This window comes from Pelodiscus sinensis, chromosome 5, assembly GCF_049634645.1.
Source record: "Pelodiscus sinensis isolate JC-2024 chromosome 5, ASM4963464v1, whole genome shotgun sequence".
NCBI classification, from domain to species: domain Eukaryota; kingdom Metazoa; phylum Chordata; order Testudines; family Trionychidae; genus Pelodiscus; species Pelodiscus sinensis.
In genome coordinates, this window is record NC_134715.1 from 90702566 (window position 1) to 90721735 (window position 19170).

A 19170-nucleotide genomic window follows, 5' to 3' on the forward strand; every position below is an offset into this window, starting at 1 on the left:
GTCCATAGTAGAGGAGATGTACCTGTGTAGTTAGAGCTTTGTAAAATCAGTGTGCAGACAAGCCTCAACTTTCCCTCAGTAATAAAAGAAGTCTTTAGTGGCTCATTCTACCCTAAGGGAAGTCTGCTGGAGGGTAGCTGGGAGCTGTTCTTTTCTTCCCTGTTAGGGTGGTATCATTGGGTGTCAGAGGGTAAGAATCTAGGGTGTGTCTAGACTATAAGGTTTTTTTTTCAAAAAAAGTGGCCTTTTTTCAAAAAAAACTTCACCTGCATCTAGACTGCTGCCGCGTTCTTTCAAAATTAAATCGAAAGAATGCGGCAGTTTTTTCGACCATGGAAAACCTCATTTTACGAGGAATAACCTTTTTTTGAAAGTGCTCTTTCGAAAAAAAGCGTTATTGAATGTAAACAATGCTTTTTCGAAAGAGAACATCCAGACTGCCTGGATACTCTCTTTAGAAAAAGTGGCTCTCTTTTTCGAAAATACTGGTTGGTGTCTAGACGATCTCATTCGAAAGAAGCTTTTTCGAAAGAGGCTTGTAGTCTAGACGTAGCCCTACAGTATAAGAGGAGCTGCAGAGTGAGATTAGTGAAAACTGCATGTTGAGTATCAGTCTGTCTTAATTCTTTGCATAAGGCCATCTTAGATCAGTACGTTCAGCCTGGAAGTCTTATGTGGAGTGGGAGAGGGAAGATCCTTCCCCATAATCCCTTTTTATTGCTTGACTGCTGCAATACAAACAAGCTTAATTTTATATCTTTCTTTGAGGTAACTTCTGCCTATTCCTACAAATACAGTGTGTCCCAGAGCTAAGAAACTAAGCAACCCCAAGCAGCCTCACTTCTTCCTTTCCACAGTTAGCTATAACTGTGGGCACCAGGATCCACAAAGTGGGGAAAACCTGATGGAGTCATGAGGAATGACTAGAAGTTCTAGGCTCAGAAACAAGAGAGTTAGAACTGAGATTCCAGTCCACAACAAGACTCCTGGTTCTTGATCTTATAATTGAGGCAACAGAAGAGCAGAACCAAAGCTACTTCAAACATATGACCCAAGTTTGATCACAGACCAAAGGACATTTGGGACATGTAAACCCACTTAGTTAGAACTTTTCTGGTTCCACAATGACCTGAAACTCAGATGAACCTTGTAATCTAAGATCCAGGATCCAAGACTTTGGCTTTTGATTTCCCCATATCAAACCTTGCCCTGACACCTTTTGTAGGAATAGGCAGATGCTACCTCAAATAAAAATGTTCTGAGTGCCCAAATACCTTCATGTTTCACATTGTGTCCACTGTTCACAAAAAGGATCAAGTAAAAGCTATCCTTCTGATCTGAAGTATGTACATGGGTTTTTTTTATTTGGAATCTTAGTTTCAGAGACTGTCCTTGGTGCCACCTGAGAATGGCTTGGAGGCTCACCTGGTCAGTTCCTTTGCCCTAGGGGTTACATTTTCCGTATCTGGCTTCTTTCAGGACCTTTCAGACTTCTTGAAGTACAATTATGCAGATTCATTTTCGTTCCCTGTAACTTATAGATAATGCATGGTGACGCCAACAAAATTCTGCCATCTGATAATGGCTAGACACAGTCATGAAGCTGTAATTATTGCTTACTGTGAAAATGTGCTCATTGTTATCCCTATCCACCATCTTTCCTTTCCTAATCCATGTCTGTTTTCATTCTCCTGTTGCATTTTGCCAGATATATATTATCAGATTTCTGTCCAAGATCAAAGAGAAAGAATCAGAAGATATCACTGTTGAAGATCACATGCTTGCTAAACTATCTTTCATACTTCATACAATGCATCAGATATCTATGTGAGAACTATGGCATCTGGTAGCATAGGACATTGGCTATTTCCATATTCTGAATGCCATGAGCATGTTTTTCTTTAATATAGGAGACAATTGACACTGAACTGTTTCTAAAGAAATGAGATGATTTCCTCTGTAGGTAGAGAATAACAATCTCTTTTTGAGTGATTGTTCACTCCAATTCCACTCTTGGTGTATGCAAAATAAGATTCTTTTTTAATTGTCTGTGCTCCTCATATCCTCTCTGCTATCATAGACGAGGACATAAGAAACTGGATGTCTGCAACCCTCACTCAATTCCTTCCTAAAGCTCCTGGTGGGAGATGGAAAACAAGCAGGCTATGTCTACACTCACGGCTTCTTACGCAAGTGTTCTTGTGCAAGAACTCTTGCGCAAGAAAATGTCCACACTGCCATGTGTGAGCTGTGCTTTTGCGCAAGAGCACCCATGGCAGTGTGGATGCTTTCTTGTGCAAGAAAGCTCTGATGGCCATTTTAACCATAGGGCTTTCTTGCGCAAGAAATCCCTGCTGAGCATCCACACTGCCCTCTTGCGCAAGAGCTCCTGCGCAAGAGGGCTTACACCTGTCAAAAAAGAGCGTAGCTATTGTGCAAGGAGCCCCCTCTTACCACGCCGTACTGTAAATGTACTTGCACAAGAGCAGGTGGGCAGTGTGGACGCTCTGCAGATTCTTGCGCAAGAACGGCCGTACTTGTGCAAGAAGCCGCGAGTGTAGACATAGCCGCAAGATTTGTTTTTTGTGCATCATAGCTTTTTGTACACACTTCATGAACTCATGTAGCTTTATGTTTTTATTTCTTACATTTATTTAGTTCCTTTTGTTTTTGTGGAAAAAAAGAAGCAACCTCACCTATGAGCTCTCTCCTCCCTGCCTCTTCTCCCCTCTCCTCCCCCCCTCCCCCCCCCCGCAGCCCATTCCAGGTTGATACTTTCACATCATTGTGGATTGCAGTTCTCCTGGCTTCAAGACCTGTCCATTGTTTGATTCCACCGTGATCATTAACAGTAACACACCAGATGTGGAGAAGCTAAATGAATTATTTGCATTTGTCATCAGTGTAGAGGATGTGACGGAGATTCTCACGCCTAAACCATTCTTTTTAGGTGACAAATCTGAGAAACTATTCTAAACTGTTCTAATCTGAGAAACTATTCCAAACTATTCAGTAGAGGAAGTTTGGGAACAAATTGATAAATTAAATAAAAAGTCATCAGGTTCATATGCTATTCACCCAAGAGTTCTTAAGGAACTAAAATTTGAAATTGCAGAGAACTACTAACTGTGCTATGTAATTATTGCTTAAGTCAGCCTCTGTAATACGTGACTGGAGGACAGCTAATGCTTATGCCATTTATTTAAAAGGCGCCCGAAACTATACTGGCCGTTACAGGCTAGCAACTTCATTAGCAGGCAAACTGGCTGAAACTATGGTAAAGAACAGAATTATCAGACACACAGATGAAAATAATATGTTTAGGAAAACTCAGTGCTTAGGAAGTGAATTTTCAGAAAGCCTCCTGATGAGTTTTCTCACCAAAGGCTCTTACGGAAAGTGCACAGGCAAAGGATAGGAGGAAAGGTCCTCACATTGATCTGAAAACTGGTTAAAAGATGGGAAACAAAAGGTTAGAAATAAATGGCCACTTGCACTGTGGAGAGAGATAAATTGTGGGATTCACCAGGGGTTTCTACTGGGACCATTCCTTTGAATGTATTCATAAATGATCTGGAAAAGGGAGTAAACAGTGAGGTAACAAAATTTGCAGATGTTACAAAATTACTCAAGATAATTAAGTGCAAAGCAGACTGTGAAGAGTTAAAAAGGGCTCTCACAAAGCTGGGTGACTGATCAACAAAGTGGCAGATGAAAGTCAGTGTTGATAAATGCAAAGTAATGTGTATAAGGAAAAATAATCCTAACTATACATACAAAATGATGGGGTTTAAATAGCTGTAACCTCTCAAGAAGTTGTCATGGAAAGTGCTCTGAAAACATCTCACTGTGCAATGGAAGTCAAAAAAGCTGAGAGAATGTTTGAAACCATTAGGAAAGGAATAAGTTGATAGTGCTTTGAATATTATAATATTTGTTTCTGAATTCTACTTTTTACCTGGTTATCAAAATAACTATTTTAACTCAATTAACAGTTGTGCATTTTTTATTCTAGAAAAGACATAAAGCTGATAATGTAGTGAACAAGAAACAGACACAAGGTAAGAACCATTTTTAAAAATCACTTAATTATACAACAACAAAAATGCAATCTGAATGCTATGTGTATTTTTTATGGTTCTTTGGTTTCAGATTTGTTGGTATTATGTTTCAAATCACAGAGTGTACAACTTTACACTTTTAGATGTTTAGAATATAAAAACCTGATTTATGTGTGTTCAAAATAATGTGTTCTAAATGTTCAAAATAAACACTTTGAATACAAGTAGTTAACAAATACTACTATGAAAAAAAAAGCTTATGCACAGTTCCAGACAGGATGACAGAGTAAGGAACAGCTAACTCATGGAACAATTATGGTTAAGAAGCCTTTTATAGGTCCTGACTCTTGATCCAATAAAGAGGAGTTGAAATAATTCATCATATCCTGTTATTCCTTTATTATTGCTTGCCTGGGAGAAACACATGGGCTGTGTCTACATTGTCATCCCTTTCTGGAAAAGGGATGCTAATGAGACACATCACAATTGCAAATCCGCGGGGGATTTAAATATCCCCCGCGGCATTTGCATTTACATGGCTGCCGCTTTTTTCCGGCTTGGGGATAAGCCGGAGAAAAGCACCAGTCTAGACGTGATTCTCCCGAAAATAAGCCCTTTTCCGGAGGATTTCTTATTCCTACTTTCAAAAGGGCTTATTTTCCGGAGAATCACGTCTAGACTGGTGCTTTTCTCCGGCTTATCCCCAAGCCGGAAAAAAGCAGCAGCCATGTAAATGCGAATGCCGCGGGGGATATTTAAATCCCCTGCGGATTTGCAATTGCGATGTGTCTCATTATCATCCCTTTTCCGGAAAAGGGGTGCAGTGTAGACACAGCCATGGACTTGTGGATCTGACTAAACTAGAGAAGCAGTCCTCTAGAAAGGAGGGCCCCATGGATAGATGTGGTCACACTCGCTTCATTGTCAGGATTGGACAATGCTGCATGGACTGCAAAACTTGTGATCTGGTTTTTTTAGAAGCTTCCTGGAGAGGTTTTGTGGGATGTTTTTCAGCTTGAATTTGAACCTTAGAGGACCAAGGAAATGAGGAAGAAGTGTTTTCCAATATCACCCTGATAAGAAACTGGACACACAGACACTGCAGACTGTCCAATTGAGCAGAGCATAATGTCCGTTGGCATGTCAGTACCTGAGCCAGAAGACATTTTTTTATTCCCCAAACTGCATTTCCTGATTCAATGAAGCTGGACAGACCAAGCAAACAAAAGAGCAGATCCCTTTTCTTCTCTTATGGTTAGGTCCACAGATCCTCAGTTTGAGACATTGCATTTTGTAACTGGTAAAAGTCAGAATCAAAGCTGAATTTATGGCTGATCAAGGGACTAGCCCCCATCTTCTGTAGCTCTCCCCCACTCAGTTTTGTTCTGCATTCTCTATCTATTGGCAGGGCTGTTGAATCCAGATTTACCGCAATAGAAAAAATGATAACACACACACTCTGTCTCTGTCTCTGTCTCTGTCTCTCTCGCTCTCGCTCTCGCTCTCGCTCTCGCTCTCTCTCTCTCGACAGCTGGAATGGTCACAAAGCTACTGTGCCCCTTTTACCTAACTGCTCATATGAAAAGCTAGTAGGATGGCAGAGAAAGTTCCAAATGGGACCTTTGTGGTTGTGTTCCTTCTTTTCTGTATTCTTGCCTGAGGATGTAGGAGAGGTTTATGACTTGTGCACATCAGCTATCTTGTCCACTGGATTGGAAAGGCTTTACTTTGGCTAGAATATATCACAGTGCATAGAGCAGCCAGTAAAATTCTTTTGGATGCTCACTCTCCTGCAATGCATATTTCTCATCATAACCCCCCTTTCTTGGTTGGGTAGTCCATTCTCCTTCTCTTAGTCCTGGAGGAAGTTAAGAATTCTACATGAGGGGAAAAAAAGGAAATCTTCCCCTCAGGAAGTAAATCCCCTCTGCAGCTCTTGATTTTGGTGTAAAAAGTGCCTACATCTCAGAGGCTGCCATCTTGTGAGTTCCAGGCAGCAGATGCAGCATCTCTTTCCAGGCATTCTATCTACTCTCAAAAGGATACAGATAAAGAGATGCCTATTAGCAGAAGAGGGTCATAGGATTCCTTATCTGATTCATGTTTCCAATTCACACCTTCCAAAAAGGAACTAAATTTAGAAAAATGGAAAAGAGATTCAAGAAATTACTTTCAGAAATTTAAGAGATGCTTGTTCTTAAACCTGTTTTTCTTGGAATAGCAGTTTCTCTGACTAAATACTGGAGGACACCAATGCTAAAAGCTCTGTGCACAAGGTTTTCATACATGGAAAAAACAGAATAATAAATGGAATAGAATTATTTGTGTCTGTTTTTTTTGTCTCCTCCTCCTAACATTAATTTTCATCTTTATCTTAATGGACATCACCAAAGAAAAAGAAGGCTAGGAAAACTGTTTAGTCGAAGTCCAATAGAGGAAAAAAGAAGTCAAAGGAAAGTCAGAGTCTTCTTTACAGAAGGAAGATAAATTTTTTGCCTCGAAGGATGAATCACAAGATGAAGTGAAGCAGGAGGATTTTTTTTCAGCTGAAACATTAAGATGTTACTTCAATATTCTGTCAGATGAGCCCATTAGAAAAGATTCTAAGGAGGAAGAAGAGAGACTTGGTACAGAAATTAAAAACATATGTTTTTTCTAACAGGTTCAAGATCTGAACCACTCATTCCTCTTCCTGTCTATTTGGAAAATGTAATGAAGATCAAATAGGAAATACCACCAAATTCTATTAAATTGTTCAGGCATACTAACATCTACATCATGCAACATAGCAAAGCACATTTTGTTTTTCTTCCTAAAGAAGACAGGTTGTTTTCAACACTCATCAGAAACATTGCTGTCCCTTTGTAAGGGGACTTTTTCTCAAAAGAATCCAATGACTGCAGAGAAGAAATGTCAATGTGCCAAATATTTGAAGCTGCATCTTACTTTCTGAGAGCAGCAACATCTTTTAGATGAGCAGTACTGCATAGACTGACAGTTTGGTAACAGACTGCCTAAAAAGGCTAGGAAATAATTGTGGTTAGGCTCAGAGTTAAAAAAAATGTCAGTGGCTTCAGCATTCACAGATAGTGCAGCTCCAGGGATGCTTTGATGTTTTCAATACATGTCCTGGCCTCCAGCATGGTGACCAGATTGCACCTTTAGTTATGATCCTGGAATGATGATATATAGATCAAAATCATGTAATCAGCTTCAAAATATTCTGGTTGTCAGTTATTTGAAGAGTCATTAGATGAAGGGAAGGGGGTAGAATCCTCAGATAATCAAAAAAAGCCCTTAGTGATTCATCCCAACTCCAAATTCAGGAAAAGGAATAGTCTGACTTATTAGGTCTAAATATCTTGTTTTGTGGCTACTCTAGCATGGAAAGTGAAACTACAGCAAAAATAAATGGAACAAGTCTAAGCTCAGAAATGGGAGAAGCCAATCTTCCAGTAGTGCAAATTTGAACACTATAAACAATACCTGTCTACAGTCAAGTGAGTTCCTATAAGCAACATTTGGTGGGGAGAGGAAACTATTAAAATTCAAGGAACAGTGGCCTGGAATTGTAGGACTGAAAGGAACCTTGAAAGGCCATCTAGACAAGTCCCCTGCAGTCATGGCAAGACTAAGCATTATCTAGATAATCCCTGACAAATGATTGTCTAACTTGCTCTTAAAAATCCCCAGTGATGAATATTCCTTAATTCCTGTCAGTAATTTAATTCCAGTACTTAACCAGCCCACCAGGAAGTTTTTCCTAATGTCCAGCCTAAATCTCACTTGCTGTGAATTAAGCCCATTGCTTCTTCTCCTATTCTCAGAGAGTAAAGAGAACGATTTTTTATCCCTTTTTTTGTAACAACATTTTATGTACATTAATGTGTCTCTCCATGTTGGAAGGTTGAAACCTTGAAGTAGTTCAACAATTATACATAATATTATCAAAAATATTGAAGTGTCATTTTCCCCCCTTTTCCAGTATCCTCAAATCCACAAAAAAAGGTTAAATATATTAAATTCTAGAGAACATGTGACGGCCCGGCCCGCGTGGGTGCGAGCGCCCCCTTCCGGCGGGGGAAGGGGGGTTCAGCGGACCCGCCGTCTGGCTGTTTGAGTGCGATCACCCGGCCGCGAGTCCGGACCGGGGATCAGCGAACTCGGGGTTCCTTTTTCTCGGGGCTGGCCCGGGGTTCCGGGCTGCCCGGGGTCCCGGCGAGGGGACGGGGTCGCCTCCGGCGGCCTGCCCGTAAGTCGGGTCCCCGTCGGGACAGTCCAAGTGACAGGGTCCTCGCCCTTTTATCTAGTCATCCCAGCGGGGTTCTGTGGGTTGGGGTCTCGTGGTAGGGAGGGGGGACGTGGGGGACCCGGGCCCGCCCTCTCCACTGGGTCCCAGCCCGGGGCCCTAAGTGGGGGGGGAACAAAGTATCCGTTCCTCCCACGACAGGCGGGGTTTATCCCCGTAACGCGCCTGTCCACGGGCGCCAGAAGGCCCCCGCCCCGGGCTGCTTCCACTCCCCGCTCCCCTCTTCCCCGGCGGGGGGAGTCCCGTAGTCACTTACCCCGCCCGAAGCGCCGGTCTCATCCTGCGGCCGTCGTGAGGGTTCAGGGTCGCTCCCTCGTCTCCTCCAGCGCGGGGGGGGTTCCCCTCGGCGGCTAGGTCGGCGGTGGTGGCGGCAGCTCTCCAGAGTGCCGCCTCGTCCTGCTCCGCCGGGCCGCTTTTCAAGCGGCCCGGGTGATGACGTCAGGGGCGCCCGGGCCGCCCCCCCGGCGTCCTGGCGGCCGTTGACGTCACGGCCAGGGCGTCCCGGCCTGACGCCGGTTCCGTGCGGCTCTGGCCGGGCGGAACGCCGGGCGGACTCCTCGCCCCTCCGATGGGGTTGTCCCTGACCCCTCCTTCCCCGCCGGGGGTTTAGCCGCCCCTCCCCCTGCGGGGTTTCTTCCCCGGACCGCTCTCCCCTGCTCTCCTGGCTGCCTGCCGGTCCGGCCGGTTCTAGTGCGGACTGATGGGGGTCCGTCACAAACATGTTTTGCAAATCAACAGAATAGCAAGAGTTCCTGAGCTAAAGATGTTCTCTTGTTTCTGGTACCCAGGAGATCTGGGGGGATAAGAGAGTTAGTTGTGTGGATTTACCACACAACTCGGAAGTTCATAACGGGGGATTAGATTCAAGATGGAAAACTTGAAGTCAGGAACAATGGCAATATGCCAGGGGATTACTTTACATTAGTCTATTTGAAAGAGGCCTAACTTCATGTTCCAGTTCACCATGGCCACAGGAAATAGCTGTGATTTGCTGATGATACCAATAATTCTCAATGCAATGCTCAGGTAAATAAAGTGTCTGGTGGCCTGTCAGGGGCTAACCCTGGCGAACCATGTCTAGTTCATGGCTGTTGATTGCCCACTCCTGATCTAGATCCTTAGTTCTTGCCTCAGCACAGGGAACTGGAATGATTGGCCTGTTGAGGTCCCCTTCATTCCTACATTTCTATTTTTCGATTATTATCTAACACTATAAAAGTCTTATAAAAATTAATTTTAATTTATATGGCACCTTTTATACAGACTATATATTATAATTGAAATGCTTGACCTGAAATAGGGGAGAACATATAGTGTTATGTAAAATACTGTGTGCATATACAGGTTGGACCTCCCTGATCCGGCACTCTCAGAATGAGGGAGTTTGCCAGACCACGGGAGGTCAAGGTTCCCCTGCAGGCTGTCCTGCTCCCAGGCTCCCAAGACTGGGGTTTCCACTCTGCTGCTGCTTGCTGCCGCCAAAGTTTCCTGCCTGGGTGCTGCTGGCCCTGCTGCCACTAGAATTCCCTGAGTTCCGTTTCAGGGTAACCTGACCACCGCCAGCCCCGCTCAGAAGCAGTCAGCCCCGCTGCTGGTGGGGATTCCCCAGGAATGCCCTGCCAAGACTTCCCTGCTGCCTAGCCCAGCAGGTACCAGAGGTTCTCTGGCCGGGGCTCTCCAGCCACTCCTGCCCTGCCACCACTGGGGATTCCTCAGGTTCTCTAGCTGGGGCTCCCTGGCTACCTGGCCCCATTGATGCTGGGGTTCCCTGGTCTGCCTGGGCCAGATAATGCTGGGGAGTTCCCTGGCCAGGGCCACCATGCCAGCTGGTGCTGGTAATTTCTGGGGTTTCGTGGCTGGGGCCACACGGCTGCCACTGTCTCTACTGCTAGAACGAGTCCTGCTCCTGCCAAGGGTTTCCCAGGATTTCCTGGCCTGGGGCTGCCTGGCCCCACTGCTGCAGGGAGTTCTCCAGCTGGGGCAGGGCTCCTCATTTGCCACCTGGTCCAGCTGACACCAGAGGTTACCAGGCTGAGGTGGGGGCTGCCTGTTTGCCACCTGGCCCTGCTGATGCCGGGGGTTCTCCAGCCGGGCCAGTATTCCCCAGCCGCCATCTGCCGTGCATTTTCCAGCTGGCTCCCACTCCCACCTCCAGAGATCTTTGGTCCAGCAACATCCATGGCCCTGACGGACCACAGAGATTGCTGGACCAGAGAGTCCTGGATTTGGGAGGTTCAACCTGTACTGCTATATTGCATACATATGATTTTCAGTAATAGGGAACACATGAGGAGTTTCACCTGTAAAGAACACTTTTACTGTTATGCAGTCTAATTATGTCTTTGCTTTTCAGTATTGAGAAATGGTGCTTGGGAGATTGTCCATTGGGAAAAGGTGTGTATGTGGTTTTAGGATGTAAATGTTGTTTGTTACTTCATTTGTTGCACTTTATGTATTTTATATCAGAGTATATGATTGTCATATGAATTAATTTACAACTAGGATGGAAAACATTAACATTTTCAATTTTAATAGCACTTTCTAGAATATTAAGTGTATTTAATAAAATGTACTTTTTGGCCCCAAAACAAATTCCCCATTCAGGCCAAATTATCATTTATTGTCAGCAAAAGGTCTGCCTGCATAATATTTCAATGGAAGATTTGAATGAATATTTCAGCTTTTGGTGTATTAGCATATGGCATCTCTGTAAAAGTACTTTAACATTATTAAAATTAATAGACAAAAAAGCAACTCAGTTTTTATATAGTGAGAAAAGATTAGAAAAAAATGTTTTTAAAGTTACATAATATACTTGCAAAGTTTGCCTTGTATTTAAAATACATTGAGACATTGTTGTGGAATAATACTGCTTTGTATTATTCCACAATAATACACTGTTGTATTATTATTGTATTAATAACAATAAAACTGGGAAACACTCAAAATTCTGTTCAAAGCGTTTTTGAAAATGTTTGTCAAAAAACAAACAAACAAAAAAAAGCCTTTGTAGATTTGAATATATCAGTCAGATCTTTTCCCCCGAGTTGAATCATCTAATTGCAAAAAGAAAGGATTTAACTTCATGACGTTCACATCTGTTTTCATGGATTACATACAGGTTAGCTGGAACCAGGACAGACATCTGCTGTGATACAACAGTACTCTGAATTTAGCAAAATTAATTTCCTTTTGTGTAATTAGGCTAAATATAAATCTCGCTATAAAATAATGAGAGTTCTCAATAACAGGAGAAATTAAAGTGGAATACATCCATTACTAGAAATGCACTGAAACAAGGCCTCATTTCAGTGAAATTTGCACCTAATACTTCTAGATCCTTTTGAAAATCATTGCCTAAATTTTGACTTTCTTTTTTGGCAAATTAAGATTTCACAAATGCATAAAAGTTAGAGATAGGTTGTGTGTTTGACTGTTAACCAATTCCCAGTTTTCTTACAGGTAGATGTTGGAGATATAGTTATAATAAAAGGCAAAGAGTATATACCTGCTGACACTGTACTTCTCTCATCAAGGTAGAGATGCCCACTGATGCTTACAATGTAGAGGCTGGTTTCTCTACCCTGCATTAATTTTGTGATTGCTCCAAGGAAATAAGAAATAAACAGAAATACTTTTTACCTCTACCATAATTTTACATTTAATATTGAAAAATAATCAATATTTGGGTACTTAAAATCTCAAAGCTTTTTCATGCTTAGCATATATAATAAATAAAAGAATGTGGACCTGTCAGTTTTCTTAGAATTACATTGAGGGTTCTGCTAATCACTGAGGGGTTTTGATATTACCAGGACCTTTAATGTATTTAAATTTTACTCTGTTGTTTGATATAATGCATGGATCTGTCTGTTCGATTAGAGGTCTACTCCTGCATTTATCCAGATTAACTTTCATTATATGCATAACAAATTCAGTCATTTTTAAAGATACATTGATATTTTGACCCATACAACACAAGTCTCTTTTTATGAATAGTTGCTCATTTTGATAGTTTAAATTAAAACAAAAGCAAATTTGAACATAACCAAGTAATCACCAAACTATCAATCATGAAACTTTACCTATGATTTGATGTTTTTATGAGCAGAGTATTATATAGATGTTGAATAGTATAGTCAAACCAAGATTTGAAATTATACAAAGCTTCTGTCTTCAAACATGAAATAAAAACTCTATTAATATTAATTATAACATCAAAAACATTGCATAAACAGCATAAACAGTTATTTTTATGTTGATGAATATTCTTAGAGGTGGTTTATCATCATTTCCTTGGACAGTTTTATTTATGAAATCCAGATTTTACTATGTAGATGATGCACTTTTTTCAGAATCTGTTTGATCAGGTCATACACTTTTTGTACTACCTATTCTAATGAATACTTTGAAATAAGAATTATTTAAATGCTGCAGAATAATTTATATGCTACTATAGCACCCTATATTTTCTTCATGCATGGGATCAGAACTTCAGAAGTAGGTCTTGCACAGAAGCAGTGACCTGATAAGCTGTGTGGGGCTCCAGTCTCTATCTTTCCCCTCCATCCATGCTCAGATGGTTAAATTCTCTCTTGTTTCTAACTCCATTTCATGTAGGACAGTGGGGTGGTTATTAAAAAACTGCTTACAGCTCTTTGATTTTATGGGCTGGTGTGGACTGGGAATGGGTATATGGATTAGGAAAAGAGCTCCTTCTGTGCTTCCTCCTTTAACTCATTCATTTGGGGATCCATTTTGAGACCAAGAAAGCCTTCCCTTCTTCAGAATGAATGACAATGATCAGGGATTGGATCCATAATTTCAAGTTTGTGTGCCAGAACACTTTCAAGTAGATTGTTTTTATGTTAATGTGGTTCTATAAGCCAAGATGTATTTTAGGTTGCTAAAATGTGGTTGACTCTCTAGAAAGTAGTAGTAGTTTCTGGAGAATTTGAATCAGAGTTCTTGATTACTTAGGGAATTTTTATCCCTGAGATGGTGAAAGTACTTTTCTGCTTTTGAGCCTCAGTGAAGAAGAATGGCCACTTAAGAAACTTCCTTTCCCCAAGGCCACCAAGGGCTGACAGACCTGAAGTTTCCCTCCATCCTGTATTTCTCTACCATGATACAATACTTGCAATCAAAACAAGTTATTTGTGTACTGAATTTCTTCAGAGTCCAGAGAGTGAGTGATGGTTGCACTGTATCATAAGAGAAAGAATGTGTGCCACATGCTTGACAGATATTCTGCCTTCCGCTGCATCTGTTTTTACAGAAAAACAACAATGATCTCACTAGAATAATAGTCTGAGTCTTATATCCAGTCTGTAGATTAGGATCTATGATCTTTTGACCATATTTTATTATTTTTCAAACTATCACATTTATTTTTATGGTAGCTCCCTAAAGGCCAAGGCTCTGCAATGCTGGGCACTGTACAAACATACCATGTAGATTCAGAGGGGTAGCCGTGTTAGTCTCTAAGGTGCTGCAAGACTATTAGTTATTTTTTAAGTTTTTTTCAATAACAAACTAACAAAAAATGTAGATGGTATCATGAGCTTTCATGGGCACAACCCGTGAAGGCACATGATACCGTCTACATTTTTTTGTTAGTCTCTAAGGTTCCACATAGAAACAGTACTCCATGTAATAGGTATTATAATATTTAGGTATCAGTAATACTTAGAATCAAATTTTATACATTGAGTGGATACATTTGATTTTTCTATTTACATTATATATTCTTATCCTCTTACCTTTTCAGAAAAAGTTGAATACTACTTCTAATGCCACAGTGATTTGAGAACATACGATACTCGCGTTTTATTTTAACTTCATTATCAAAGTTTTCTGAAACTTAGAATCTGTATTTTATGAAAAGCAAGCTGGATGAGCAGAAATTAATATATTATCTTCTGCTCTCTGACCTGATTTAAATGGATTTTGAAAAAATTGTTATCAGATATGTCTATTAACATGTATTGTTTTATATAATAATTTCAGACTTTGTCTCTTTTTGTCTTTTTGTCTCTTTGTCCATTTTGATTTTTTCCTGTTACTCATTTTTCTGTTCTAATCATTTAAATTGGGATATGTAGGTGGCAGTAGGGGAAATAGTGAAAGTGACCAATGGGGAACATCTCCCAGCTGATCTCATCAGTCTTTCATCAAGGTTAGAATAAACTGGTTGCACAGGAATTGTGTATGTGGGTCCTCATGTACCAAATTGGAAACATGTAGGTCAGGTTTTGTTTGCATAGCTGTGTTGATATTCCAACTGTCTTAAAAAACAAACATATTGCAGAGGTGAATTTTATAGGAGTAGAAAAGATTTAGTTGATAAATACATTTTACATTTATACATTTTAATAACATATATATATAATGTTATTAAAATATATAAAAAATGTGGTAGCAGTCACAAATACAGAAAATTTTTATCACTCCTCCCTAGTATATTTTTGTATTGTATTCACTGAAATTATTAAGCAAATTTTCATAAAACAGTCTCTTGAAGGCCTGGTAAACTTTGCATGTTATACTTTAGGCAAGTTTAGAGGAATAGATTTGAACCATAGGCAGAACAATAAATAATATAATTATATAACAAATTATTAACATTTGATACATATTTATAGGACCCTCTGCACAATGTTGGATGTTGCACATTCTAGACTGCATGCGATGAAAATATATCTCAATTCTTGTGTGTAGTGACAAATTGCATGTTATTTTGGTATACTTCACCTTTATATAGTATTTTTATTGTGATTGCGCCTTGTTTTGCACTAACAAATCAAACAGCCTGCCTTGCTCTAAATGTAATCTGTTTACTTTGCATTCTGCTAAAATGGTTGCAATTTAGCATGTCTCTTACTTTGCAATGTCTTTGCTGCCTTAGACTTTTCAAAGTGATTCATGAAAGCATTGTTTATCTTTGACTGTTAAACTAATGAAAAATGCTAGAATTTGACTCCTTCATTTATTGAATCAGCCATACAAAAATAGTCTAATTCGAAGTCTGTCATTTGCATTCTTAGAAAAGTTGCCCCCAAAAAAGAGCTGTATTTTTCAATCTTAAAATATAAGGTTTATGATAATTTAACGTCAGATTTTACTGCTAGCATATGGTCAGAATATGAAGAAGTCATCAATACAAATTTAAAAATTCAGTATATTTGCTTCCAAATAAAATACATTTTCTGTTATTCATCATTGACTGAAACTATGCTTTTAAACTTTCTATATTTATTTATTTAATTATAATATTGACATTCCAATTTAATTCTATAAAAAGGAGAATAAAAGCATTTTCTGTTAAAATCTAAACAATTGTAAATCACTGTAGAGATTAAATGCCCATTTATTTACATCCAGTATTTTTAATAAGTTTTTGGGCCCTTACAAAAACAAAGTGAAATTTCTGCCACAGATCTAAATTACTGATTCTGTGTTCCTGTCCAGGAACTGACAGCTGAGTAGAACATTTCAGAAATCTTGAACCATCATTCCTGGCTCTGCTACTTACTCGCCATGTGACCTTAGGCAAGTCACTTGATGTTTCTGTACTTCAATTTTCCTATTTGTAAAATGGGAATAATGTATCTGAAAAGGTCTTGTTAAGAATAAAAAATATTATTTTTTTAGCTAATATTTAAGAGCCTAAGTCTGTTGTCATAGGATATATAGTGTGATGGCAATACATGATGGGGTAATATAATATGAACCACTTATTAGTGTGTGTCTGAATAAATGCATGACTCCAGATGCAATATCTTGCACGAGCTCAAATTTATAATCTCATTCCTTGAGAACAGGACTTACATAAAAAAGAAGTAAGACATCTTTGGAAGCTATATGGTAGTTTTATATCAGTTTTGCATGTCTATTAAAAAGACATATAGTAAGAAACCATTTGCAAATGAACTTGAAATATCTGGAATATTCTGATCAGCTGTTAAATGTAAATTTGTGAGCACATGTGAATCTTGAACAGGTAGCTTTCTCAGAAAACTCCAATTATATATGCACGTTTCTTTATGAATAGATTTGATAAAGAATTATTGGCAGATTTTCTGAAAATGTGAATGACTTAATAATTTTGCAGAAATATTTGTTACTAGCAGATTTTTATCTGGAGGATTTTTTTTTAATTATATGTTAAAAGATTACAGAAAGCTTTTACATGTCAGTATATTTTATATTGTTGTCTATTTAAGATAATTGCTTTATTTTTTTTTTAAATAAGTGAGCCACAAGCCATGTGCTACATTGAAACATCAAATTTAGACGGTGAAACAAACCTAAAAATACGACAGGTAAGAATGTATATATATTTCAATATATTACTTACAGCTATTGTAAATATTTTATTGTGTACCTTTCCATGTATAAGACTAACAAGATGGTTTATTAGATGATGAGCTTTCGTGGGCCAGACCCACTTCCTCAGATCAAATAGTGGAAGAAAGTAGTCACAACCATATATACCAAAGGATACAATTTAAAAAATGAACACATATGAAAAGGACAAATCACATTGCAGAACAGGAGGCGGATGCAGGGGGGAGGGGGGAAAGGAAGGAAGGTAAGTGTCTGTGAATTGATGATATTAGAGGTGGGGAGAGTGGGATGTTTGTGAGTTAATGGTATTAGAGGTGATAATTGGGGAAACTATCTTGGTAATGGGTGAAATAGTTCAAATGTTTGTTCAGTCCTTTTTGGAAAGTGTCGAATTTTAACATGAATGACAGTTCAGAGGATTCCCTTTCAAGAGGCTTCCCTTGTCGACCGCCCTGGTAAACCTCATTCCACGATGCATAATGGGGTGGTCGACAAGGGCTTCCCTTGTCGACCGCGGAGCATCCAGACTACCACGCTGTGCCGCCAAACAGCTGATCGGCACAGCGCAGCAGGCATTTTGATGTAAATGAAGCGGGGATTATTTAAATTGCCGCTTCATTTCCTTTTTTCAAGTACACTCATCTACATGGCTCCGTCGATGGTCCTGTTTCCTTGGTTGGTTAGCTCTTCTGAGAGTCCTCTTCTTCCTTAAACCACTTCTTCCACATCTTTCAGGAGGAAAAAAACTTTTAGCTAAAGAGATGCCACCTTCTTTGGCCTTTACAAAGAACCTATTTCCACTGTCTAGTGAGGATGGATGTTTTGAGTTATGACTCTGTCTTTCATCCCCATCTTTTTCAAGAAGTTTGTGCTACTGTATTACTGGGCAAGATCTGTACCTATGCTACCTGATACCATTCTGCTGACATCTCTATGGACGCCAACATTGAAACTCCCTTCCCTGCTTTTGCAATATGTGCAGTGCCAGACGCAATCTATTGTATAATATATAGGTTAATTTACTATTTTATATTTTGTTTATTGTAAAGTAATTTTATAATATAATGTTACAACAAACTTTATTTATAGGGCTTGCCATTGACATCAGATATAAAAGACATTGACAGTTTGATGAGACTTTTGGGCAGAATTGAATGTGAAAGCCCAAATCGACATCTATATGATTTTGTTGGAAATATCAGACTAGATGGGCATGGGTAAGTAAACATCTGAGAAAAACTTACTCTCTCTCTCTCTCTCTCTGTCTCTTTCTCTCTCTCTCTCTCTCTATATATATATATAATTATTATTAAGGCTCTTGGATTGTGGAACAAATAGCTAAGTCTGTCCTCAGCTAACATAACTTCATTTTCAGCTAAAATTCTAATGTGAAAAGTTATATTTGTGATTCCAGGAACTTTAGATCATATAGTAATTGACTTTCATATAATAATTAATATAAATATAGGCAAAGCTAATTATAAATTCATTCCAAAATGATGTATTTGAAATTTATCTGAATCACTCATCCTACTAATGTCTTCCATTCCTTCATGTTTTACTTGGGGAGTCTCTCTTTTCGAAGTTGGACATAAAAAGGTCTCTCAGCTTGTGTCTAGAATGGACCAAATCCCTTGTGTATCTTGTTTAATTTGACAAAAACACATTAAGTAAAATTGTGCTCAAGAGATTTGTGTCTGTATGTCTGCCTAATTTCTGATTATTTCTCATAAGGTAGCCATTTAAAGATGTGAATTCCTTTTTACTCACCCGCAGCCAAACTCTTTGGTCGTTGACGCAGCTCTCCAAAGGGCTAAATGATCCAAAGATCTTTATGCAAATGAAGCCCGGGAAATTCAAATCCCGGGCTTCATTTGCAAGTGCGGTATGCCTACATTACCCTCCTAGTTCGAACTAGGAGGGTAGTGTAGACATACCCTCAGATATTTGCATTGTGACTTTTCATGTCTGGCATAATGCAAGCCTGGAAGTAGGTCAGACTTGTCCACCAGCTTTAAGGGCTTAGTAGTGCCCCTTTTGCTTTAGTGATTCCTCATAGGACAACTGGAGTGACAGTTTGATATTTTCACATTATCAGTTATAATCTCATCTTTTAACGCTGATTTTAGGGCATCAGTAATCAAAATGTTTTCCCTCATTTTCTCCTCTCCATTAGAAAAAAGAAAATTCAAGGACTCTAGTCCCTTAATGGGATATCCTGCTGTGTTCCTTCTTTCTGTTTGTTCTCCCACCATAGTAGAAGGCAAGGGCTGGCACTAAGAGGTGCTCCAACTGATAAGGAAATCCTCTCAATAGCCTCTGAAGTGAAGCTGTACCATAATAACTCTAGTCTTTGGACCCTTGCTATGCCTCAGGATTAGGCTCTGAGACTGATGACTTGTTAAGACCCCTGAATCCTCTTTTAACCAGAAGTACACCACTGAAGACACT

At 39.6% G+C, this 19170-nt stretch overlaps 1 protein-coding gene across 6 annotated transcripts in view; it reads left to right on the plus strand.

The window, feature by feature from the left end:
• Window positions 1-19170, plus strand: part of ATP8A1 (ATPase phospholipid transporting 8A1) — a 225167-nt gene that overhangs the window by 35447 nt on the left and 170550 nt on the right. For 2 of the 6 annotated variants that reach the window (XM_006111916.4, XM_075930509.1), the window contains exons 5-9: window positions 4016-4061; window positions 10724-10764; window positions 14475-14548; window positions 16625-16694; window positions 17809-17936. In XM_006111916.4, the coding sequence (XP_006111978.1) occupies window positions 4016-4061; window positions 10724-10764; window positions 14475-14548; window positions 16625-16694; window positions 17809-17936 (359 nt within the window). Of the gene's footprint in view, window positions 1-4015; window positions 4062-10723; window positions 10765-11832; window positions 11907-14474; window positions 14549-16624; window positions 16695-17808; window positions 17937-19170 lie in introns of all 6 variants that reach the window. The other 4 variants (XM_006111917.4, XM_006111918.4, XM_006111919.4 and 1 more) reach the window with 2 other exon arrangements.